At 42.0% G+C, this 25,586-nt stretch overlaps 1 protein-coding gene and 1 long non-coding RNA gene across 8 annotated transcripts; one reads left to right on the top strand and one right to left on the bottom strand.

The window, feature by feature from the left end:
* Positions 1-834: 834 nt before the first annotated feature.
* LOC146394769 (uncharacterized) lies at positions 835-2,687 on the bottom strand. The gene is made up of 2 exons (XR_014835579.1): positions 2,577-2,687; positions 835-914 (listed from the first exon to the last, which is right to left on the bottom strand). It is a non-coding gene; the product is annotated as an uncharacterized LOC146394769 (long non-coding RNA).
* A 252-nt stretch (positions 2,688-2,939) lies between these two features.
* On the top strand, positions 2,940-23,893 carry UPF3B (UPF3B regulator of nonsense mediated mRNA decay). Of its 7 annotated transcripts, none has more exons than XM_085008302.1 (12): positions 2,940-3,136; positions 4,007-4,113; positions 4,280-4,386; positions 9,472-9,570; positions 12,583-12,693; positions 13,985-14,028; positions 14,476-14,658; positions 15,056-15,094; positions 17,006-17,166; positions 17,498-17,792; positions 22,726-22,794; positions 22,900-23,893. In XM_085008302.1, exons 1-12 carry the CDS (start codon positions 2,981-2,983, stop codon positions 23,047-23,049), a joined length of 1,521 nt encoding a protein of 506 aa, XP_084864428.1. In that variant the 5' UTR covers positions 2,940-2,980; the 3' UTR covers positions 23,050-23,893. The 7 variants fall into 7 exon arrangements, with proteins under 7 accessions (XP_084864428.1, XP_084864430.1, XP_084864429.1 ...); XM_085008304.1 differs by lacking the exon at positions 4,007-4,113 and adding an exon at positions 3,924-3,952; XM_085008303.1 differs by lacking the exon at positions 15,056-15,094.
* The last annotated feature ends 1,693 nt before the right edge of the window (positions 23,894-25,586 follow it).

The raw sequence follows: 25,586 nt of genomic DNA, 5'->3' as shown, positions 1-25,586 counted from the left end.
GGCTCAGTGGTTAACAAATCCAACTAAGAACCATGAAGTTTCGGGTTCGATCCCTGGCCTCGGTCAGTGGGTTAAAGGATCTGGTGTTGCCATGAGCTGTGGTGTAGGTTGCAGACTCGGCTCGGATCCCACGTTGCTGAGGCTCTGGTGTAGGCCGGCAGCTACAGCTTCCATTTGACCCCTGGCCTGGGAACTTCCATATGCCGTGGATACAGCCCTAAAAAGACAAAAAATAATAATAAAACAAATCAAATAGACATACACCAAGATGCAAATGCAAAGCTAAGTAGTAGGTCAGAGACAGATACTCAAGCTAGACTTGTAAGAGTGGGTAGGTACTGAATTTCCCTGGTGGCTCATTGGATTAAGGATCCAGTGTTGTCACTGCTGTGGCAAGGTTTTTGTTTTGTTTTGCTTTGCTTTTTAGGGCCTCACTCATGACATATGGAGGTTCCCTCCCAGGCTAAGGGTCAAATCGGAGCTACAGCTGCCAGCCTATACCACAGCCACAGCAACGCCAGATCCAAGCCACGTCTGAGACCTACACCACAGATCATGGCAACGCCGGATCCTTAACCCACTGAGCAAGGCCAGGGATTGAACCCGAAACCTTATGGTTCCTAGTCGGATTCGTTTCCGCTGAGCCACGATGGGAACTCGTTTTTTTTTTTTTCTTTTAATTAGAATGTTATGCTTTATTGTAGAACAATGACTTAGGAAAACTAGAACAAGAGTGATGCAAATATAGCCTCCCTTTCAAAGACAATAGCCCACAGGCCTCCTAGAAATTGGAGCTCCATTCTATCAAGACAACTAACTGCAAGTAAAGGTCTACCTGAAAATGATGAAAGGTGGGCAGGCTGTGGTAAGGGTTTGATCCCTGGCCCCGGAACTTCTGCATGCCTTGGGTGTGGCTAAAAAAAGAAAAAAAAGAATGAGAGAGCGTGGGCAGGTACTGAAGGCAAGAGTGAGTCAGAGATCTCAAATACCAGGAAATAGTCATTAAAAAAAAAAAAAGGAAATAGTCATGGCAACAGGAATTAAGAACTCGAGCATAAGCTTGGCAACACAGGTGAGAAAAGTTAAGTAGAGTCTGGGTAATATATTCTAGACACCAGCAAAAATGGGACATTGGCCCTGAGCCTGTGGCTTTTCCCCTTAGGCTTCTATCTCACCCTTTTTTTTTATGAGTTTGACTACTTTATTTTTTTAACTCAATGAATTTTATTACATTTAGAGTTGTTCAACGATCATCATAACCTAACTTTACAGCATTTCCAACCCAAACCCCCATTATCTTATCCTTAACTTGGTTCCGCTCACTGTGGGAATCTGTGTCTCTCTCTAGCTTATCATTTGCCCTTCTCTCCCATTTCACTTTTTTTCCTCTTAATTGTGCATAATACAGATATAATGTGTTCAATTAATGCTAAGACTTTTTTTTTCACATTTTAACACCTCTGAAATGAAGATACATCTTAAAATTGATGATGTGTCATAGTTCACATTAGAGCCACGTCTGCAACCTACACCACAGCTCAGGGCAATGCCGGATAGTTAACCCATTGAGCGAGGACAGGGATGGAACCCGAGTCCTCATGGATACTACTTGGGTTTGTTACCGCTGAGCTACAACGGGAACTCCGTTATTAATGTAGTTTTAAAGGATGATAGTTTTACCTTTTCTAGAATGTTGTATAAATGAGATCATACAGCATGCACTCTCTTTGTGTTTTCTTTCACTCAGCATAATCATTCTGCGATTCATTCATGCGGATGGAAGTATCAATTATTATTTTTCTTTTTTTAAATTCATTTTTTTAAGGGCTGCACTTCCGGAAGTTCCCAGGACTAGGGGTTGATTAGGATCTGCAGCTGCCTGCCTACACCCCAGCTCCAGCTGCACCCACACCGGATCCGAGCTACATCCGCGACCCGACCTACGCTGTTTGCAGAGCGCTGGGTCCTTAACCCATTGAGTGAGACCAGGGATGGAACATGCGTCCTCATTGGTCATTCATGTGGATGGACGTATCAGTCTATTCTTATTGCTGAGTAGCACTTCATTCAATGGATGTGCCACATTTTGTGCATTAGCCCATTGACAGACATTTGGGATGTTGCCGGGTTGGGGCTATTACAAATAATGCATAATTGGCCTTTTTTTTTTTTTTTTTTTTTTTTAAGCGGGAAGGAGGGCAATCTTATCTAGAGCAAATTGGGTTTTATTTTATTTTCTCCTCCCTGTGGGGGTATCAGTACCATGATAGATTCCTTTTATTTAAAAGAGGGCGATGAAAACAAATATCATTCATATATCTTGGTCATACTGCTCCTTTAAACATCAGCGTCTTGTGCGTGCTTATGTTTATGGATTCTAATACATATAAGGAAAAGAAATTAAAAAACTTTCTGAAAGCACACTTTACAATCAATGATAGACAATATAAGTTATTCCCCTAGTGAGGTAAACTTTGGATAAGATTGGGTTTATCTGAGGAAAAGGAAGCCTTCACAACGTGTCTTTTGATCTCAAAAACACTAAACTTTCAAGATTAAGGATTCCATCTACTTACAAACAGGGACCCAGAGACACCTTTGGCTCCAAAACGCCCGGCCAGAAGCGGGTACCCGCTCTGTATGCCGGGATTTGTAGTCGGTGAAAGAGTCGTCCTAGTCAAGATGGCGGAGTTGCTAATGACGTGCCCCCGAGGGAGACTGGGCCGCAAGGGGATTGGGCGGTGCGGGAACTCCGAGGGCGGGAAACTAACACCAGGTGTTACAACCTTTCCTTCAGAGGAAGCCGGACGCCGTAAAGTCTCGCGAGATTCTGGCGGGGCCCAATGGAACGCTGGGCTCGGCTTATCACTAGGGGCGTTTGTTGGGGGCGGAGCTCTGCCCTGAGTGGGCTGGGAGTCGTAGGTGCCCGGCGTAGCGGCGTTTGGGCCGAGCTGCCGCGGTGGGGAGCGAATCCGTGGCCATGAAGGAGGAGAAGGATCATAGGCCTAAGGAGAAGCGAGTAACCCTCTTGACTCCCCCGGGGGCCACAGGCAGCGGCGGTGGGGCTTCGGGGGACAGCACCAAAGGGGAAGATAAGCAGGATCGGAACAAGGAGAAGAAAGAGGCGTTGAGCAAGGTGTCTGGCCGGCTGTTGGCCCAGGAGAGGGCGGGACGGTTCCGCCACCCCTGGAGGATGGTTGGGAACGGGGCTACCCTCTTCCTCTCCCAGTCTCTTTCTCTGTTTCTTCGCCCGAGTGAAATTCGCATCACCCTGTCTCATCCACTTACACGAAATGGGGGAGCCCCTCCCGGTCAAGCCCCGAGATGGTTGTGAGGGAAGGTGGGGGGATTCCCAGAAAAGAAGGGTTTAGGTCAGAGCTCTGAGATGATAATGGGAGGGGGAGCGATAGTGCAGAGAATGGGGTTAATTGGGAGGAATTATTAGAGAAGGGGCCATCAAGGGTAGGAGTAGTTTGTGACAGGAATATTAATAGAGGCTAGTTGAGGGAGACGGTGGGAGATTAATGGTATGGGGGCCTGATCGGTCCATCCTTTTTTGGAAGCAATGAGGGAGTTGGGGGTATTCCTTAGAGTTTTGAATTCTTTATCCTGAATAAGTAAGGATTTTGTTTTAGGATGTGTTGGATGTGGTGGGGAGATATTAATAAATCAAGAATTCATGGCACCCACAAAAGACCAGGGTTGGCTTACTAATTTCTTACTACTAGTGAAAATAGGCGAAAACCTAGTAAACTGAGGGGCTTGGGATTCACAGAAACTGAGATTTTCCTTGTTCTAGGCGGTTCTCATTTCTGAGAGTATTAAAAAAAAACAAAAACCTATGTTACTATTATGTTTGAATAATCATTCTAAGCATTCTGAACATTCTCCCGGGTTTTTATAAGTGATCTCATCTTTTAAAGGCCAGCTTTCTTCAGGGACAGTGATTCAGGTATGACAGAAAATTGATTTGTACTAATTTCATTTTCCTTATTCATTTCTTAAGGTGGTAATTCGGAGATTACCGCCCACTTTGACCAAGGAGCAGCTTCAGGAACATCTTCAGCCTATGCCTGAGCATGATTATTTTGAGTTTTTTTCTAATGATACTAGGTAAAATAAAAGAGGGAGGGGGTAAATGAAAAAGGTTTCTTCCACTCTTTTTTATCCTGCAAATGTTTTCCATTTGGTTTTTGAACCTGTCTTTTTAATGTATGCATACTTGTAATTCAGCCAAACACCTGCCAGCATATTTACATAATTGCTTTCCTCCCTGCAGTCTGTATCCTCACATGTATGCCAGAGCATACATCAACTTTAAAAACCAGGAGGACATTATTTTGTTCAGGGATCGTTTTGATGGTTATGTATTCCTTGACAATAAAGGTGAGTCCTTTTAACTGAAGGGGAGGTTTTTTTTTTTTTTTTTTTGTCGTTTTAAGACAATGTGTGTGTATCACAATGTTTTCTCAACACCTTCATGGCTTTCCTAAAACCCTGGGTGATAAAATCAGCAACATTTAAAGAGTTTTACACCTTTGATAAGCTTATTACATCCTTATAAATAACGTGACTTTTCACAGCCCTCAGGTATCTTTATTAACTTATTTCTGTAGTTTGATCCTCCTATGATAGTTTTTTTTGGTTCTGTATTAGATGACCTGTTGATGTTTTGAGTATGTACTAGTTTCAGCAGTGATACTGATAAATGACTTTTTAAACTTGTATGACAAGTTTTAAATATTTACTTCTCATCTTGCTTCAAGGACCAATACTTAATTCAGATTCTCTATGTCAGTAATTGCCAGCTGTAGTATTGTTTAACATTCTAAATTGTGTGTAATTAAAATATCAAACTTGTTGATTTTCCACTTTGTATCCAGGAGTTTATAGGGGAGAAAAACTTCTGCGTTCTAATTTTCTGTGTTGCTTACAGCATTTAGCCAGAGAATGTCCAAGCTGCCGTTTGCCACTTTTCTTTTGGCTTTGCAACCAGAGGTGAATGCTGTGTATTTTTGTTAGGTTATTTTGTTTTCAGTATTACTTCAAAGTTGGTAAAAATGAAATCTTTGTTAGGGAATATGTCAGTAAAAATTGAAGGACTGGGAGTTCCCATTGTGGCTTAGCAAGCGGTCAACAAACCTGACTAGCATCCATGAAGACTCGGGTTCGATTCCTGGCCTCGCTCAGTGGGTTAAGGATCCAGCATTGCTGTGAGCTGTGGTATAGGTCGCAGAAACAGCTCGGATCCTGCATTGCTGTGGCTGTGGTGTAGGCCAGTGACTGCAGCTCCGATTTGACCCCTAGCCTGGGAACCTCCATGTGCCGAGGATGCGCCCCTAGAAAGACAAAAAAAAGTTGAAGGATTGCTACTGCGTTTGTCCAGCTTTTATTAATCCCATCAAACCAGCCACTTCTCCACTCCAAGTTTATTCTAGTAGGGTAACAGTGATTTCCAGGAAATGTGAGTTATGTTTAACTTTTTCCTCTTTTTTTATCACTTATGTTTAAATAAGTGATGGATTTTGTCAGTTTGTTACTTTTTAATATCTTGTTCATCTAGACTTAATAATACTTGCACACTTTATGTCCTCATCACCTAATGCTTAGATAACCACTGTCTCTTAACTTATGGGATTTTCCCATTTCTATCTAGTTCAGCCTTATACTGCCATGAAATTAATCTTTTTGAAAATAGTGATTTAAGGAGTTCCATTGTGGCATAGTGGGTTAAGAATCCAGCGTTGTTAGTGCAGTGGTTTAGGTCACTACTGTGGTGCAGGTTCAGTCCTTGGCCTGGGAACTTCTATATGCCGTGGGCACAGCCAAAAAGAGAGGAAAAGAAAGTAGTTTTTTAGGATAGCAGTTGTGGGAAAAAAAGATCAAATTCCTTAGCCTGGTAGTCAGCATCCTCCATAGGTTGGCCTCACTTATGTTTTTTTCAGCCTATATTCCACAATTTCCTTCTGCTGCAGTCTAGTTTATTCCTTCTCAAATATATCAGTTATTAAGGTCATCTGATTCTGCATTTGCTAGGATTTCTAGAGTCTTGTTTCCTCTGTGACTGCTTTGTGATGCCTAATGGTCAGTTCTAGTTATTTATTCTTGTTTTATGTTTGCAGGCCAAAGATCTAAGGATGGTGTATGTTATGCCTTGTTTGACATTATTCTATAGCAGGGATCTGGTGTATTTTTCCAATAGTTACTTGGGTTTTCAAAAAAAATTATTACTGAAGGAGTTCCCATTGTGGTTCAGCAAGTTGAGAACCTAGCATGGTCTCCATGAGGATGCAGTTTCAATCCCTGGCCTTGATCAGTGGGTTAAAGATCTGCCATTGCCACAAGCTGTGGCATAGGTTGCAGATGCCACTCAGATCCCTCATCGCTATGGCCGTAGTGTAGGCCTGCAGCTGCAGCTCTGATTCGATCCCAAGCATGGGAACTTCCCTATGTAGTAGGTGGGGCTGTAAAAAGAAAAAGAAATTATTATTGAGATATAATTCACATACCATAAAATTCGGTGGTTTTTAGTATATTCACAAAGTTTTGTAGTGATCATAACTATGTAATTCCAGAATGTTTTCACAGCTCCAAAAAGAGTCCTATATCCGTTAGCAGTCATCTTCCATTCTCTTCTCCTCCAAGCCCCTGGCAACTACTGATCTACTAACATGGGTTTCCTTATTCTGAACATTTCATATGAACAGAGTCATACAAATGTGGCCTTTTGTGGCTGCTTTACTTAGATTTTCAAGATTCATGTTATAGTACATATCGTTACCTCATTACTTTTTTTGTCTGCATTTTTTAAAACTGGTAAGACACATATAAATAAAATTTATCATAAATATTTTTATGTGTGTAGTCAGTAGTGTTGAGTACATTCACATTGTTCTGCAACCAATCTCCAGAACTTTTTCATTTAGTAAGATTGAAACTGTCCATTTAATCAACTCCTCATTTCTTCCTCCCCTCCCCCAGCCTCTGGCAACTACCATTTTAACTCTGTGAATCATCATTCTGTCTATGAATGACATTCTAGGTACCTCAAATAAGTGGAATCACTTAGTATTTGACTTTTAGTGATGACTTATTTCCCGTAGCACAATGTCCTCAAGGTTGATCCCTGTTGTAGCATGTGTTAGAATTTTATTCCATTGTGGAGTTCCTGTCGTGGTGCAGTGGAAACGAATCCGACTAGGAGCCATGAGGTTGCTGGTCGATCCCTGGCCGCGCTCAGTGGGTTAACGATCCGGCGTTGCTGTGAGCTGTAGCGTAGGTTGCAGACACAGCTTGGATCTGGTGTTGCTGTGGTGTAGGCCAGCAGCTACAGCTCCGAGTAGACCCCTAGCCTGGGAACCTCCATATGCCACAGGTGCTGCCCTAAAAGGACAAAAGACCAAAAAAAAAAAAAAAAAAAGAATTTTTTTCCATTGTATGTATATATTACATTTTCTTTTATTCATTCATCTGTAAGGGACCTTCGGCTATTGTAAATAATGCTGCTATGAATGTAAAAACATCTGTTCAAGTCTCTGCTTTCATTTCTTTTGAATGTATACCCAAAAGTGGAATTGCTGGTCATGTGGTAATTCTATTTTCAATTTTTTGAGGAACCATCTTACTGTTTCTGTAGCAGCTATGCCATTTTACAGTCCCACCAGTAATGCATGACAGTTCTAATTTCATCATGTCATTGCCAACATTTGCTATTTTCTTTTTTTCCCATTTTTCCCCTTTAATAGTAATCATCCTGACAGGTATAAGGTGATATCTCATTGTGGTTTTGATTTGCAACTCCCTATGATTAGTGAGGTAATATTTAATCTTTTCATATGCTTGAGCATATAAGCACTTTTCATTTGCTTATTGGCCATTTGTATATCATCTCTGGAGAAATATCTGTTTGAGTCTTTGAACATTTTTTAACCAGATTGAGTTTTTTGGTTGAGTTGTAGGAGTTCTTTACTTATCCTGTATATTGACTGCATATCAGATATATGACTTGCAAATATTTTCTCCAATTCTGTAGGTTTCCTTTTCACTCTGTATCCTTAGGTGCACAGAAATTCCTAAATTTGAAGTGGCACATTTTCTTTTTTTGTCTTTTAGGGCCGTACCCTCAGCATACAGAATTTCCCAGGCTACGGATCAAATTGGAGCTGCAATGCCAGCCTATACCACAGCCACAGCAACTCAGGATCCTAGCCGTGTCTGTGACCTACACTGCATATTGCAGCAACACTGGATCCTTAACCCACTGAGTGAGGCCAAGGATCAAATCCAAATCTCTTGGATACTAGTTGGGTTCGTTACTGCTGAGCCACAACAGGAACCCAGCAGTTTATTTTTCACTTTTGTTGCCTGTGCTTTTGGTGTCTCCTGGTGTATTTTTTAATTCCTTTACTGAGATATAACACACATGCCATAAAATTCACCCCTTTAAAGTATACAGTTCAGTGTTTTTTAGTATATTCACGAAGTTGTACAATTATCACCACAATCTAAGTTTAGAACATGTTAATCACTCTAAAGAGAAACCCCGTACCCATTAGCTATTACTCCCCATCCTCCCCACCACTACCTCCTGCTGCTTATCTATCTATATAGCTTTGCCTATCCTAGAGATTTCTGATTTTTTTTTAAAGTGAAAATTAGTTAGTAGATTTTTCCCCCATATATCACAATATCACACTTTAGAAATTGAATTTGGAGGTCCCATTGTGGCTCAGCAGGTTAAGAGCACGACTAGTACCCATGAGGATGGGGGTTTGATCCCTGGCCTCACTCAGTAGTTCCGGAATCTGGTGTTGCTGTGTGCTGTGGTATAGGTTGCTGATGTGGCTTAGATCCGGTGTGGCTGTGGCCGTGGTGTAGGCCAGCATCTGTGGCTCTAACTCGACCCCTAGCCTGGGAACCTCCATGTGCCACAAGTGTAGCCCTAAAAAGCAAAAAAAAAAAAAAAAGGTTGAGGTGTTCCTGTCGTGGCCCAGCAGTTAATGAACCTGACAAACATCCATGAAGGTTCAATCCCTGTCCTCGCTCAGTGGGTTAAGGCTCCGGCATTGCTGTGAGCTGTGATGAAGGTCGCAGACGTGGCTCGGATCCCGCGTTGCTGTGGCTCTGGCGTAGGCCGGCAGCTACAGCTCTGATTGTACCCATAGCCTGGGAACCTCCATATGCCACGGGTGCAGCCCTAAAAAGACAAAAAAAAAAAAAAAAAAAAAAAGGTTGAATTTAAGTGAATGTTTTAAGTTCTTCCCATATATTTTCATTATGCTATCAGTATGAATTGGGAACGCCTTTGGTGACATGCTGATGTTAGTTGTACCAATGTGATTTATGCTTGTTGGGAGACCCTATTCAGATCATTGTCATTAAAGGAGGCCTAGAGAGTGGTGGGTTGACTCTCTTGTGTCCACTTTTGACATTTTCTTTGTTATAGCAAGTGTGGTATTTTTTTCTAAACAGGTCAGGAATATCCTGCCATAGTAGAATTTGCACCCTTTCAAAAAGCTGCAAAAAAGAAGACCAAGAAAAGAGATACTAAAGTTGGGACTATTGACGATGGTACAGTATAGCTCTAGTTTTGTAATGCTTATGCCATGGGTTTTTAAAACATGACCTTTGTAGGAATTAAGTGGACTCCAATCTTTTAAAATAAGAAAACATATGAAATAAAGTTCATAGGAAATGTAATTCACTGATGAAAGCTTTGGTTGTTAGAATGGAGATGGGTTTCCAGTTTTCACTCTTTGACTACTAGCTTTTCATTTCTCTACCATTAAGCCAAATATTGGTAACTGTTGAGTAGTAAATTACCTTAGGTATGTTCATTAGAGGACAATGAAGGAATTTCCATTGCAGCTCAGCAAGTTAAGAACATAACATCATCTCCGTGAGGATGCAGGTTCGATTCCTGGCCTTGCTCAGTGGGTTAAGGATCCGGCATTGCTGCAAGCTGTGGCATAGGTTGTAGATACGGCTTAGATCTAGTGTGGCTATGGCTGTGGTTTAGGCCTGCAGCTGCTGCTCCGATTCAACCCCTAGCCTGGGAACTTCCAAATGCCACAGGTGCAGCCATAAAAAGAAGAGAGAAAAGAAAAAAAAAAAGATGACAATGAAAAAAAAAAAACATGTTTCAAAGTACAACTGTTTGAGGTCTCTTACCATTTTTATGATTATTATTATTTATTTATTTTTTTGGCTGTGCCCCAAGGCATGTGAAAGTTCCTGGGCCAGGGATTGAACCCACACCATAGCAGTGACCCAAGCCACTGAAGTGACAATGCTGGATCCTTAACCTGCTGCATCACAAAAGGACTTCATTTTTATGATTATTTGACTTTTGATTTCCATTTTTATAAAGAGGAAGAACTGGAGTTCCTGTCGTGGCGCAGTGGTTAACGAATCCGACTAGGAACCATGAGGTTGCGGGTTCGGTCCCTGCCCTTGCTCAGTGGGTTAACGATCCGGCGTTGCCGTGAGCTGTGGTGTAGGTTGCAGACGCGGCTCGGATCCCGCGTTGCTATGGCTCTGGCGTAGGCCGGTGGCTACTGCTCCGATTCAACCCCTGGCCTGGGAACCTCCATATGCCGCAGGAGCGGCCCAAGAAATAGCAACAACAACAAAAGACAAAAAAAAAAAAAATAAAATAAAATAAAGAGGAAGAACTGTGGTGGAAAAATTTCTATACTTAAGTAACTTAATATCAAGTAGCTGAAGTGTCCAGCCCTGTTTTCTAGGCTTTGAATGTGCAGTTAACTGCACATTGTAATTACCTTAAATACTGGAACTAAAACACTGAAATAATTTCCATTTAAGGTAAATTGGATCCAGATTTTGAGATCTCTGTAATGTGGCTGTGTTCGATAATCACTTAGTTGCATTATATTTTATATCAGATTGATATTTTAGAATCAATTAGTTTGGTTTCAATTATTTATTACTATAATGAGTATTTTATAAAGAAAACACAGAGAAGACTCAACACACAGCTGCTCCTTGTGTATATCGTAGATGCAGACCTGGAAGACCAGATCAGGTGACATGTCCTACACTGCATGCTCCAAATATAAGCAATGTAATGACTCAGATGTGTGACCTTTTCTGATGTCAGAGGCATCGAGGAAGGAAATCCAGGAGTTACCATCACCTCTAGTGCGACATCTAGGACCTCCTCCCTCATTTATCTTTTTAGAACACCCAATTTTTGGAGTTCCCGCCATGGCACAGTGGTTAACGAATCTGACTAGGAACCATGAGGTTGCGGGTTCGATCCCTGGCCTTGCTCAGTGGATTAAGGATCCGGTGTTGCTGTGAGCTGTGGTGTAGGTTGCAGAGGCGGCTCGGATCTCACGTTGCTGTGGCTCTGGTGTAGACCAGTGGCTACAGCTCCGATTAGACCCCTAGCCTGGGAATCTCCAGATGCCGCGGGAGTGGCCCTAGAAAAGGCAAAAAGACAAAAAAAAAAAAATACCCAATTTTCATATGCTGAGTTTAATGAAAGTGAGGTATACCCATGCAGGAATTGCTTACATGCTATACACGGTACTTTCTGAAGGTCCCATAACTATAACTTGCAGGTCTCCCATAAGTGTGACTGTGATTTAGTAGGAGCAATGACTTTTTTTTTTTTGGTCTTTTTGTCATTTCTTGGGCCGCTCCTGCAGCGTATGGAGGTTCCCAGGCCAGGGGTCTAATCGGAGCTGTAGCTGCCAGCCTACGCCAGAGCCACAGCAACTCGGGAACCGAGCTGAGTCTGCGACCTACACCACAGCTTGTGGCAATGCTGGATCATTAACCCACTGAGCATGGGCAGGGATTGAACCCGCAACCTCATGGTTCCTAGTCGGATTCATTAACCACTGCGCCACGACAGGAACTCCAGCAGTGACTTTTAAAAGCAAACTACTTGCAGTTCCCTGATGGCCTAGCAGTTTAAGGGCCGGCATTGTCACTGCTGTGATACAGGTTCGATCCTTGGCCTGGGAACTTCTGTACGCTGTGTGGCCAATTAAAAAAAAAATCTACTTAACATCCCTAGAAGTTGTGTATATACGATTATTTATTTATTTATTTTTAAGACCCTACTCGCGGCATATGGAAGTTCCCAGGCAAGGGGTTGAATCGGAGCTATAGCTGCCAGCCTACACCACAGCCACAGCAATACCAGATCCCAGCCGCACCTACGACCTACACCACAGCTCTCAGCAACGCTGGATCCTTAACCCACTGAGCGAGGCCAGGGATGGAATCTGCATCCTCATGTATACTAGTCGGGTTTGTTTCTGCTGTGCCACAGTGGGAACTCCCGTGTAAATATATAATTATAATGCGTAGTGGCTCATTTTCCTTGATTCCATGTTACACCAGACTCCCATAGAGATATCCCTAACAGGAGTTCTGAGAGGAAGTGACCAATAAAGCCCTAAAGAGTGTGTCTTGTGGGTATGGTTGGATTTATTGTCAATCTTCTGTGAAGTAGAAAATTGTCTTCTTTGATAAGTTAGTATCCTAGATAATATTGCCTATTTTGTTCAAAGTCTGCTCTATTTTCTATTTACTTAAACAATTATTTAGATCCAGAATATAGAAAATTTTTGGAAAGTTATGCTGCAGATAATGAGAAAATGACATCTACTCCAGAGACACTGCTAGAAGAAATAGAAGCAAAAAATAGAGAATTAATAGGTAAGTGGGCAAAAGGAATTAAGGGCAACAGCTTTTTCATCAGAAGACCTGTCAGACTTCTATCACTTGCTTGCCGTGTGACCATGTGGAATGCACTAACTTCTCTGAGACTCTTTCTTCTACTATAAAGTGCAGATAATGCCTGCCTTACAGGATTATGAGAATGCATTGATAAGATTGGGAAATGCTCTGACTTATTTAGTCCCACACAAATGTAACATAAATGTAAAAAGTTGGAAGACTCATATGGGACCTTAAGATGTTGGTGTGCCTTTGAAGATCAATGGATGTTTTCTAGTAATAAGCTCACATTTCTCAAAAAAGTTTTGACCTGAAAATGTCAAAAAATGAAGTTACTGCAAAACTGAAAACCTCTTGAGAAGTTCTAGCTTGGATATTGGTTGTAGTGGTAAGTTGTCACTACTGTATCAACCGTAAACATAAGCAGAGCCCCTAAGCCAGGAGTTCCACTCCTAGAACTTATCCAAAGGAAGAACGGTGTTTCTTTTTTTTTTTTTTTTTTTGGTCTTTTGTTTTTTTAGGGCCGCAGCCCTCGCATATGGAGGTTCCCAGGCTGGGGTCAAATTGGAGCTGTAGCTGCCAGCCTACACCAGAGCCACAGCAACGCCAGATCCGAGCCGAGTCTGAAACCTACACCACAGCTCAACACAACACTGGATCCTTAACCCACTGAATGAGGCCAGGGATAGAACCCTCGTCTTCATGGTTGCTAGTCGGGTTCGTTAACCACTGAGCCATGATGGGAACTCTGGAAGTACGGTTTTCAAAGAGCTAGCTGCGAGGCTAGATGACATTGTTCAGAATATTGAAAAATTAATTAGGTATCCTTCTAAAACTTGGTTTTTATTAATGGATGTTTAGTATAAGCCCATTTCTGATAGTTTCCATAGAATGAATTCCCAGAAGTGGAATTACAGGGTCAGAAAGATTAGATATTTTTAGTCCCCTACCCCAGTTTATTCTTGGTTGAACAAATTTATGCTCCCATCTGTAAAACAAGAGACTGTCCTTTGCACTTCATTCTCACTGACACTGGAAATTACGTTAAGAATTGTTTTATTGTTTTAATTTCTCGATTTTTAAAAAAGTATTTTAAGCCTTCAGAATTGAAATAGAATACTGTAAAATTTCTTTCCAGTAACACAGTTGTGAACGTAACTGTTTAAGTGTTGTCTTTTCCCACCTCTGGTGGTTGGCAGGGAATGTCAGAAAATAGCATCCTTTCTAGGGGTTGATAAGTATTATTAATAATCTGTTTACATTTGTGTAGCTAAAAAGACAACCCCACTTTTGAGCTTCCTGAAAAACAAGCAGGTAAACCTTTCGTTTTTATGGTTCTCTCAATACTTCTGTTTCATTGGTTCAGATTCTGTAAAAGAGCACTGGGATCCTATAGGAGAGATAGCTACTTTTTCTACCATTCTTCTCTAAAGATTTGGCTCATTGGCCTCACTCTCTGGGCCTCTCCCTCACTCTGGTTGTTGGACCAAGGATTCACTCTGCAAACCCATGAAGTCCTTATCTTGTTCTAGAGACACTGTCTTGCTTTCCAGAAAGCTTCTGGATATGTAGCAAGGCAGCAGATGCTAGCAGGCCCTGGTCTTTATTTGCTCTCAGATTCTGAATGGGGTGGGGACGGGATTTAAGGAGGTAGAAAGTGGGAAAGATGATACAGTTAGGTGGGTGCCCACCCTACCTTCAGGATTAAGTTTTTGGTGGTAATTATCTTACTCGAAGGCTTGTGTTATTGTTTCTTTCTAGCGGATGAGAGAAGAAAAGAGGGAAGAAAGAAGGAGGCGAGAAATAGAAAGAAAAAGACAAAGAGAAGAAGAGAGGAGAAAGTGGAAAGAAGAAGAGAAACGAAAAAGGAAAGATATAGAAAAGCTAAAGAAGATAGACAGAGTTCCAGAAAGGGACAAATTAAAGGATGAACCAAAGATTAAGGTATGAAATAGCTGAAATGGACTGCATGTTGCTGAAAGTTGCATGTATCTACTTCTTCAAATATGCATGCATCTTGTGTTGGTGTAAACAGTTTTTTTGGTTTTGTATTTGTCTTTTTTGAAGGGGGAAGTGAATCAATAGAAATCTTTCCTGTAATAGTAATAGTGTTATTTTTTAATTTAAGATAATTTGAAAGACTAAGTAGTTTACATAATATTTCTTCAGTGCAGACTTGTTATTTTTAATAATTGAAATGCTCAATTTTTGGATTATTAGTCTCAATTCCTCCTAAATAAGGGCTTAGGGCTGGCTGGCATGAATTATGGGTTATATTCAGCTTTTCCTTCGTATTTGATACATGAAGTTGCCTCATCTGTTTGTTTTCCACTGTCTTCAGGTACACAGGTTTCTGTTACAAGCTGTGAATCAGAAAAATGTAAGGACCAAGTACATGATACAGAGCACCTAGTATCATGTCACACACACAGGTCTTAGTTAATAAGTCCTTTTGGTGGTGGTGGTAGTGTTACCTGTAGAAATTTCCTTCTGACTGACCTGAATCTTCTTAAAAGCTGAGCCATTTTAAATTCCTCTTGTAGAAGGAAGCCCAGATAACTTCCTGATGCTCTGCTGTATACCCAGAAGCTTCAACAATATACAGCTGGAGGACAACCATGCCTAAAGAGCTCTTTCTCTTCTCTTTATATGCCTCTCGTTACTGGCTGCCTTGTGGGAGTTCTAGGGATACACAGCCTGCATTACGTCCCTTCCCCCTCACACAATTCCTCACGTTACCTTCTTGCATCTACCTGGGAATCTGTGAGCAGCAGATTCCGATTAGCACATTGCATGTAGGAAGAGGAAAACCTATAGAAAGATCCCAGCCTTGCTGCTTCCCTTCTGAGGGTGTGGCTCGGGCAGCCCCTGCTCCAGAGAACTGTCTGGGGAAGTACCTATATCTAATACTTCAGAGAAAGTCAGAGAAAACATCAGAGGTGGTGGCAGGGTCTCCTTTTACCTCCTCAAAATTCAGCTGCTCACGTGGCAAGGTTTCCCTGAGGCTCTCCAGGACTCATTGGCAATACAGGGCTTGCCCCCAGGGTGGGGAGGTTCCCATCTTAATTCCTTCTAGCCATCTCTCCTGTCCGCCATGCCGCAAGCGCAAGCGACCCAGACTTGCTATTTCTAACTAGCAGCAAGGCAGAGGTAGAGCCAGCCATGCTAGAGATACTCGTTAATGTTCTTATTAGAGTAATGAACATCTTGGCTTCTAACAGAGATGTTCATTAGAGAAATAAGAACACGTCCGGTGAAACCTGCACATGGTATCCTCACCTCACACTGGTGCCTTCCTAGTGTCCCGTTTGGACTTGCCATTTGCAGTGGCTGTCTGTGTGCCCAAATACTTCCTGCTTAAGTCCTGTGGTGCTTTGCCTTTCGCTTGGTGGCTTGTATGATGCCTTCATCCCGAGATGAAACTTCGTATGATGCCTTCATTCTGAGACTTGAAATTCTTCTATTGTGCCTAAAAATCTCTGTGAATATCCAACACTTGGGGGTATACCAGAGAGATGTGTAGCAGTGAGGTGAGAAAAACTTTTGTTAGCAATTTGGATTTTATAAACCACTTTTATTTTAGAATTGCATTCTGTCATATATATGTGTGTGTGTGTATGTGTGTGTGTGTATATGTGTGTGTGTGTGTGTGTGTGTATATATATATATATATATATATATATATATATATGACATTGAGCAGAATTCCTATTCAGTAGAGATGGAACTTCACAGTTCTGTTATATGAGGTACTTGGATTTTTAAAACAAATACCAAGTAATTCTTGCTTTTCATCTCTAATGATAATATGATTATACCATTATAAGTATGTTACTGCTCTCAGACTCAAGGCAAGATTATTCCTGCAATGGATCTCTCCTTTGGTGGCCAAGGTATTTGTCATTCTAATTACTACATGCAAATAGTCCAACAGTAATGATCTGCCTAGCATTTGAAATTTGTGGCATATTTTTCTGTCAAGTGATACTTGGAAGTGTGCACTGATCTACTTAAAAGCTGACCCATTTAAGGCCAAAGGAGTCTTGATCCTATTGCCACAAAGTGATTAAACCACTTTATTTGAGTGGATAACACTTTCACATTAATAGCATCCTTTTAGCAAATTACTGCTCTCCTGCCCTAGTTGTTCACTTGAAAGTTTAAGAGTACCTGCAGAGATAGGGGCCTTCTTTAGCCCAAATTGAAAATATTTAGTATATTGTTTTCTATGGCAGAATCAGAAGACAGTGTCCCACCCTTCAAAATAAACTTAAATTTGTTCTCTTTAAAGCTGCTCAAGAAGCCAGAAAAAGGAGATGAAAAAGAATTGGACAAAAGAGAAAAGGTCAAAAAATTGGACAAAGAGAATCTGAGTGATGAAAGAGCCAGTGGGCAAACTTGTACACTGCCCAAGCGTCCTGATGGTGAATTTAAAGATGAAAAGCCTAAGAGGTCGGTAGTCGAGGGCTCTTTGGTACATTTGTTTTTGATATGTTTCTAGGTGGCTAGTTTTACTGCTGTGTCCTGGACTTGTACCTGAATCAAGATTCCCAGTTTTACGAGGGGTAGGGGAATGAGGAGGACAGGTTTCAAATATTTTAGCATCTTAATCTGGGTGACTGACTTTTGGGGTGTTTGTTTTTCAAAATACTAGCATTTTTTTTTTTTAATGCTGCTCGAAAAGTACCACCTCATTGTAGTGGCCAGATCAGGATCAGAGTGTTCCTGCATTTGTGATTCGAAGATCTTCGGGGGTGCATTCTCAGATTTGTTTTCTGTGCAGACCTGAAGATGAGAGCAGCAGAGACTACAGGGAGAGGGAGCGGGATTATGAGCGTGACCAGGAGCGCATACTGCGGGAGAGAGAGAGGCTGAAGCGGCAGGAAGAGGAGCGCCGCAGGCAGAAGGAGCGCTATGAGAAAGAGAAGGCTTTTAAAAGGAAAGAAGAAGAAATGAAAAAAGAGAAAGAAGCACTTCGGGATAAAGCCAAGAAGACTGAAAGTACAGAACCAGTAGGCAGCTCAGAAAAAACTGAAAAGAAAGAAGAAGTGGTTAAGAGAGATCGCATAAGAAACAAGGTGCTGCTTTTTGTTAAACTTGTTCATTTTCGTGAGGATTTTTTTTTCTCTTCCTGCAAGTGTAAAAGAAAGGGCTAACTTTTTGCTTGTTATAGAATTTTTAAAGATGAACTTTAACTGCACCTTTTTTTCATTCTTGGTGGGGGTCCTTTTACTAACGTACTGTAGAAATTTCATACACACAAGTAGAACAGAGGAACAACATAATACCTGTCACCCAGCTTCAACAATTATCACCTCATGGCCAATCTTCTTTCCACTCTATCCATCATACCACTTCTGGATTATATTCAAGCAAATCCTAGACAGATCATTTCTTCTTTAAATATGTCAGTATTAAGAGTAAAGACTTTTTTTTGGCAGTGGTGAGCACCAGCCTGATGTGGGATCTCAGTTCCCAGACCAGGGATTGAATCCTGGGCCTCAGCAGTGAAAGTACCAAATCCTTAACCAGCAGGCCACCAGGGACTTCCCTAAAGACTCTTCTTAATAAAATAACCCTAATGTCATTTTCAGACTAGGAAAAAGAATGACAGTAGTTCCCTAACATCTTACCAGTTCTTCAGATTTTCCCAATTGTCTCAATCTTTTTTTGTTTGTTTTTCCTTTTCTAGGGCCGCTTCCCTCGGTATATGGAGGTTCCCAGGCTAGGGCTGAATCGGAGCTGTAGCTGCAGGCCTACACCACAGCCACAGCAATGTGGGATCCAAGCCATGTCTGCAACCTACACCACAGCTCACGGCAACGCTGGATCGTTAACCCACTGAGCAAGGCCGGGGCTCGAACCCGCAACCTCATGGTTCCTAGTTGGATTCGTTAACCACTGCACCACGACGGGAACTCTTGTCTCAATCTTTTATAGGCTCTAAACAAGGTCCACAAATTATATTTGCTTGAAATGTCCTCTTAAGTCTCTTTTAACCCAAACAATTCCTCCTCCTTTTGTTTTCCTACCATTTATTTATTGCAGAAACAAATTTGTCATGTAGAGCTTCTAACTGTCCAGATTGGCTAATTATGTCCCTATGGTATCTTTTAACATGTTCCTCTACCTTCTATGTTTCCTCAAAAACCGGCAGTTTTCTGCATATCTAGAGCAGAGTCAGCGAATTTTTGCTGTAAAGGGCCAGATGGTAAATATTTTAGACTTCATGGGCCATATGGTCTCTGTCACAACCAGTAAGTGTTGCAGGAATGTAGGCATAGACCAAATGTAAAAGAATGAGCCTGGCTGTGTGCCAATCAAACTCTATTCCCCGAAACAGGCAGCCCCCTCATCATCTCAATTTCCGGTGAGAATACCTCATAGGCGGTGGTGTGCAGTTCCTGCTGCATCTTATCAGGAAGCACATGTCAGGGTAGCCTTTAAGCAGGATGTTAAGACTGGTCAACACTAATCGTATTATGGTTGCGTGATAGGATGTCCTTTTTTTTTTTTGTCTTTTTTTGTCTTTTGTTGTTGTTGTTGTTGCTATTTCTTTGGCCGCTCCCGCGGCATATGGAGGTCCCCAGGCTAGGGGTTGAATCGGAGCTGTAGCCACCGGCCTACGCCAGAGCCACAGCAACGCGGGATCCGAGCCGCGTCTGCAACCTACACCACAGCTCACGGCAACGCCGGATCGTTAACCCACTGAGCAAGGGCAAGGATCGAACCCTCAACCTCAAGGTTCCTAGTCGGATTCGTTAACCACTGCGCCACAACGGGAACTCCCTTTTTTTTTTTTTTTGCAAACCACTGAGCCATGATGGGAACTCCAAGGATGTCCTTGTTCTTAGGATGTTAGCTGAAATATTTATTTTTTATTTATATTTTTTTTGCTTTTTAGGGCCGCACCTGCTGCACATGGAAGTTCCCAGGTTAGGGGTCTAATCAGAGCTACAGCTGCCGGCCTACACTACAGCCACAGCAACGCCTGATCCAAGCCTTGTCTGCAACCTACACCACAGCTCAGGGCAATAATGCTGGATCCTTAACCCACTGAGCGAGGCCAGGGATTGAACCCACAACCTCATGGCTACTAGTTGGATTCGTTTCCGATGCGCCACAACAGGAACTCCTTATTTTTATTTTTTTTAGGGCTGCACTCGAGGCACATGGAGATTCCCAGGCTAGGGGTAGAATTGGAGCTGTAACTGCCAGCCTACGCCACAGCCACAGCAATGCAGGATCTGAGCCGTGTCTGCGACCATCACCATAGCTCATGGCAACACCAGATCCTTAATCCACTGATCGAGGCCAGGGATTGAACCTGTGTCTTCATGGATACCAGTGGGGTTCATTAACCACTGAGCCACTACGGGAACTCCTTTTTATTTTATTTTTTTAATTTTTTTAAGCTGAAGTATTTCTTGATGTAGGGTCATGATGTCTGCACTTACCCTAAAATGGTTCTGCAAAAATAATAATGTGTTTTTATACATGTGTGCCTGCACGTATGTGACAAAATGTTAATCAGGAGTTCCTGCTATGGCACAGAGTGTTAATTATCTGGCTTGTCTCTGTGGAGACACTGGTTCGATCCCCACCCTGGTGCAGTGGGTTAAGGATTTAGCTTTGCTGCAGCTGTGGCATAGGTTGCACCTCCAGCTTGGATTTGACCCCTTGCCTGGGAACTTCCATATGCTGTGGGTATAGCCAAAAAAGAAAAAAAGAAAGTTAACTATTGTGAATCTAGCAGAAGGGTATTAGGCATTTATTGACTAAGTTTTGCAACATTTCTATAGATTTTAAATTTTTTTTTTTTGTCCTTTTTTTAGGGCCACACCCGCGGCATATGGAGGTTCCCAGGCCAGGGGTCTAATCGGGGCTGTTGCCACCGGCCTACGCCAGAGCCACAGCAATGCCAGATCAGAGTCTGCGACCTACACCACAGCTCACGGCAATGCCAGATCCTTAACCCACTGAGCGAGGCCAGGGATGGAACCTGCAACCTCATGGTTCCTAGTCGGATTCATTTCTGCTGCACCTCGACGGGAACTCCCTTAAATTTTTCAAGATAAAAAGCTGAAAAAACAATTGATCAATTGGTTCAGGTATTATAAGTCTGGTCCATCTATTATAAAAATTTTGGGGAGTTCCCTAGTGGCCTAGTGGGTTAAGGGTCTAGCATTGTCACTGCTGTGGCTTGGGTTGTTGCTGTGGTTCCAGTTTGATCCCTGGCCTGGGAACTTCCACATGCCCTGGTCATGGCCAAAACAAATTTTTTTGTTAGTTCTTCTCCTAATGATTTTGCTTCAGTTCCTTATTTCATGGGGGCGGGGGGAGATTGGAAAATGGTGTATATGTACAAATTCTGCCTTTCCTGTGGCATTTATGATCTGATACTCTTCTACAAAGAGGAATTTTCCCTCATCAACTATTTGGTTAGCCTGGAATTCAGTTTACACAGGAAAAGCAAGATAAACACTTTATCCTTTCCCTTTATTTACAGTATTCAGAGTAATGAGTTGGTGTCCTGGCAACTTCTAGGGGTTATCAGTGAGTTTTGTTCTGTTTAGTTTTAAGAACTTGTGGATTTAGAAATATTTGGTGTATTCCAACTTGTTATTATTAGTTATTATCTCTGTTGTTTAATTTGTCCCATCTTTGCATAGTGAGAGCCCCTATCATCCATTTTTAAAAAATACTACATAACAGTCTTCTGTTTTAACATATCATCTTGTTAAAACAGGGAAATATTTTGCTGAAATTATTCACTTGAGAATAATGCTTTAAGGCTAAATTTTACATATCAGGGAGAAAGGGTAAGGAAGACTCATGTCATGTTTTGTTTTGTTTTTCTTTTTAGGGCCACACCTGTGGCATATGGAAGTTCCTGGGCTAGGAGTTGCATCAGAACTCCAGCTGTAGGCCTACGCCATAGCCACAGCAACATCTGTGACCCACACCACAGCTTGTAGCAATGCTGGATCCTTAACCTACTGAGCGAGGCCAGGGATGGAACCCGCATCCTCATGGATGCTAGTCGGGTTCTTAACCTGCCAAGCCACAACAGGCAAGCAACTCCTGTTTTTTTTTTTGTTGTTGTTGTTGTTGTTGTTTTTACAGTTGATTTACAACCTGTTTTGTTGAATTCAAGAAAAGGCCTATACATTTAAGTTTTCCAGGATCATACTGTCATAAACCAAACACATTACTTGAACTGAGAGGTACATGGTGACTTTACTGAGGCTTATTTGGGAACCTGAGCTCTAAAGTGCCACCTAAAGAGGAGTTTCCATTGTGGCTCAGTGGGGGGACCCAACATTGTCTTTTGGAGGATGCAGGTTCGATCTGTGGCCTTGCTCAGTGGGTTAAGGATCTAGTGTTGCCCCAAGCTGTGGCATAGGTCGCAGATGCAGCTCAGATCCCATGTGGCTGTGGCTGTGGTGTAGGCCAGCACCTGCAGCCCTGATTTGACCTCTAGCCCGAGAATTTCCATATGCCGCAGGTGTGGCCCTAAAAAGGAAAAAAAAATAAAAGTGCCACCTAGAGAGTCTAAAGCTGGGCTGTTACATTGTCAAACCTGAATTAAAAGACAGTCATGTTTGTGATAAGTTACAAGGGTCTGAACTCATAATTTCAGGGAAGTCTCCACTTAAGACTTTGCATTCTTTATTACTGTTGTTTTTACTCCTAAAATTTTCTTAGATGGTGGTCCATTTTAAAGTCATTTGCTGGAGTTCCCTGGTGGCATAGTGGTTAAGGATCTGGCATTGTCACTGCTGTGGCGAGGGTTTACCAGGAAACTTCTACATGCCATGGGTGTGGCCAAAAAAAAGGTCATTTACTGATGGGGAGGAGAGAGAGGTAATGGGTAGTTTCTAAATAAAAACTATTTAGGCTGATTTAGTTCATCTTGAGCAAGTTAAGAAAATTAAGCAATAGATTTATTAAAAATTTACCCTAGGCATATAAAATAATACTTATTTGTATGAAATGATTTCTTTGTAGATAGGAGAAAGGAAGCAGCAGTTAGAAGCAAATTCACCATCAACACTTACTGTCATGTACTGTGGTCTGGTATGAATTCTTTTGGGTATACATCAATACCTAACTTAATGACCCAAAATCCCCTGTAAATACTTGGTAGCAATGTTGTGACATTAACATTTCCTTTTACTTTAGGATCGCCCAGCAATGCAGCTTTACCAACCAGGAGCTCGAAGCCGAAATCGACTCTGTCCCCCTGATGACAGCACCAAGTCTGGAGATTCAACCATAGACAAAAAGCAGGAAAGTGGTATTAGCCATAGAAAAGAAGGAGGCGAGGAGTGATAAGTCCCAATGGCCTTCGGTGTCCTGACTGTCTAGGCAGCCAAAGAGCACGTATTAAGCAATCCAGAAGTGCCTTCAGGGCAAAGGAATAGAGAGAGAAAGGGGGTCGCTGTGCTGGTGGGGTCCACTGCAGAGGAGTATGTTTTGCGTCAAAGCAGGAACCTGATTGCAGGTTCAGATTGGAAGTACAATTTCATTTTTTATGCAGTTCCTACAAATTAATTTTAAAGTGTCAGACAAAGCTGAGGGAGAGGACATGCATTGCAATTTGCAGGCAGGAAATGTCAAGAGAGGACTTAATTAGGTATGACATGAGAAGAAGATATGAGAACTGTCTCTAAAATCAAAAGGCTTTGTTCATCCTGGATTGAATTTTCTTAATTTCCGTGGAGCAGAGTCACTTTGAGGTCTTGTTCAGGTCTAGTTATAGTCATTGTTGGTGATAACTGTTGACTTTGTGTAGTGTAGAAGCAACAAGCATGTGATTGTAATACAGTGAAGGATATAACAAATTTTCGCTTATGCAAAAATTTAGTCATGTCTATATCCTATATCCTAAAGTTTCAGGATTCGTTTTATTTTTTTTGTTTGTTTGCTTACATGAGCTTAGCATAAAAAATTTTTTTAAGACATCTTCTGCCTTTAGCAATTTTTACATTAGTAGGTAAAGTTTAACCCTTATTTGTTGCCTGACAATCCAGTCTTTGTTTTATCTTAGGTCTCATGAGCTGAGTGCATACCCTCTCCAGGAAGGAAACTGCACAAATATTTGTTCCTGTTAAAATAGCAACTTTTAGTCATAGCTTGTTTTGCATTGATGTCAATAAATATCAACATCACTCAAGTATGAAGCTAAGTGTGTTTATTAGTTTTACTAAATAGCTATTAGTTTTGAGAAATTAAGCTTTGGGGGGTGCACACCCACAGCATGTTCAAGTTCCCAGGCCAGGGTCCAGCTCAAGCTGCAGCAGTAACCCTAGCCACAGCAGTGATAATGCTAGGTCCTTAACCACTAGGCACCAGGGAACCCCAAGAAATTAAACTTTTGATACTTAATTGATTTGGGGGGAATGTTGAAAGGGGATAAATGATAATTTGTTTCTGCCTTCACTAGCACTATGCCTTTATTTTGCCCACCAAGAAGACTAAATCATGGTCCAGGAGTTCCCATGTGGCTCAGAAGGTTAAGTATCTGGCACTGTCAGTGCAGTGGTTCCAGTTGTTGCTGTGGCGCGGGTTTGATCCCCGGCCTGGGAAATTCCGCATGCTGTGGGTGCAACCAAAATAATAAATTTTTTAAATAAAAAGGAAAACTTAAAAAAAAATCATGGTCCACTACTTGTGCTGTCACCACTACGCTCTCAGCCTGTCTCTGCCATGTCCTCTGAGACTCCCACATTATTATATCTGGGTCAGCAGAAACCAAGGCCTACTGTGTGGTAGGCTTGGTTCTTGGTGCTGGGGGTACAGAGACAAACAAATCCTGCCTTCATGGAGCCTTGTGGAGATGGTACGGTTCTGTATTTTATTGTGCTGGTCATTCCATAGTTATACATGTGATAAAACGGTATATAGCCCTAGCATGAGAACCTCCATATGCTGTGGGGCAGGGGGGGGCTAAAAAGACATCTATTGGACATCCCTGCAGAGACGTTGAGAAGGTAGTGGGAGTTCTAGGTTTGGTCCAGGCTGCAGAGATACACTTGGATATCATCAACCAAGATGGTAGTATTTAAAGCTATGATACTGGATGAGGTCAAGGATGGAGTGTATATAGAAGAGAGAACTCAGGGCTCTCCAGAGTTAAAAAGTAAGTGAGATAAGGGAGTTCCCATTGTGGCTCAGCAGATGAAGAACCCCACTAGTATCCATGAGGATTCCAGTTTGATCCCTGGCCTTACTCAGTGGGTTGCTGCAAGCTGGGGCATAGATTACAGGTGCAGCTCGGATCTGGCATTGCTACGGCTGTGGTGTAGGCTGGCATCTGCAGCTCTCATTTGACCCTTAGCCTAAGAACTTCCATATGCCACATGTGTGGCCCAAAAAAGCAAAAAAATAAAAAAAAGATCCCATATTGCCGCAGCTGCAGAGTGGGTCTCAACCGTGGCTTGGATTCATCCCTGACCCAGGAACTTCTGTATGCCATGGGTGTGGCCAAAGAAATAAGTAAACTTATTTATTTTTTTATTTTTATTTTTTTGCCTTTTCTAGGGCTGCTCCCGTGGCATATGGAGGTTCCCAGGCTAGGGGTGGAATCGGAGCTGTAGCTGCCGGTCTACACCACAGCTCACAGTAACGCCAGATCCAAGCCGAGTCTGTGACCTACACCACAGCTCACAGTAACGCCAGATCTTTAACCCACTGAGCAAGGCCAGGGATCGAACCGGCGACCTCATGGTTCCTAGTGGGATTCGTTAACTACTGAGCCATGACTTTGGGAACTCTGGAAGTAAGTAAACTTAAAAATAAAAGTGAAAAGGGATTAAAGTAAACTTTTGCTGTTAAAAATGGTAATTAGGAGTGATTAGGTAATTAGG

The sequence above is a fragment of the Sus scrofa genome, chromosome X (assembly GCF_054392235.1).
Source record: "Sus scrofa isolate SSC_HxYL_T2T_F1_AM1 chromosome X, Sscrofa_HxYL_maternal_Yorkshire_Landrace_v2.0, whole genome shotgun sequence".
Taxonomy (NCBI): domain Eukaryota; kingdom Metazoa; phylum Chordata; class Mammalia; order Artiodactyla; family Suidae; genus Sus; species Sus scrofa.
Note: the sequence above shows the minus strand (reverse complement) of the source record. Positions and strands in the feature narration are given on the sequence as shown.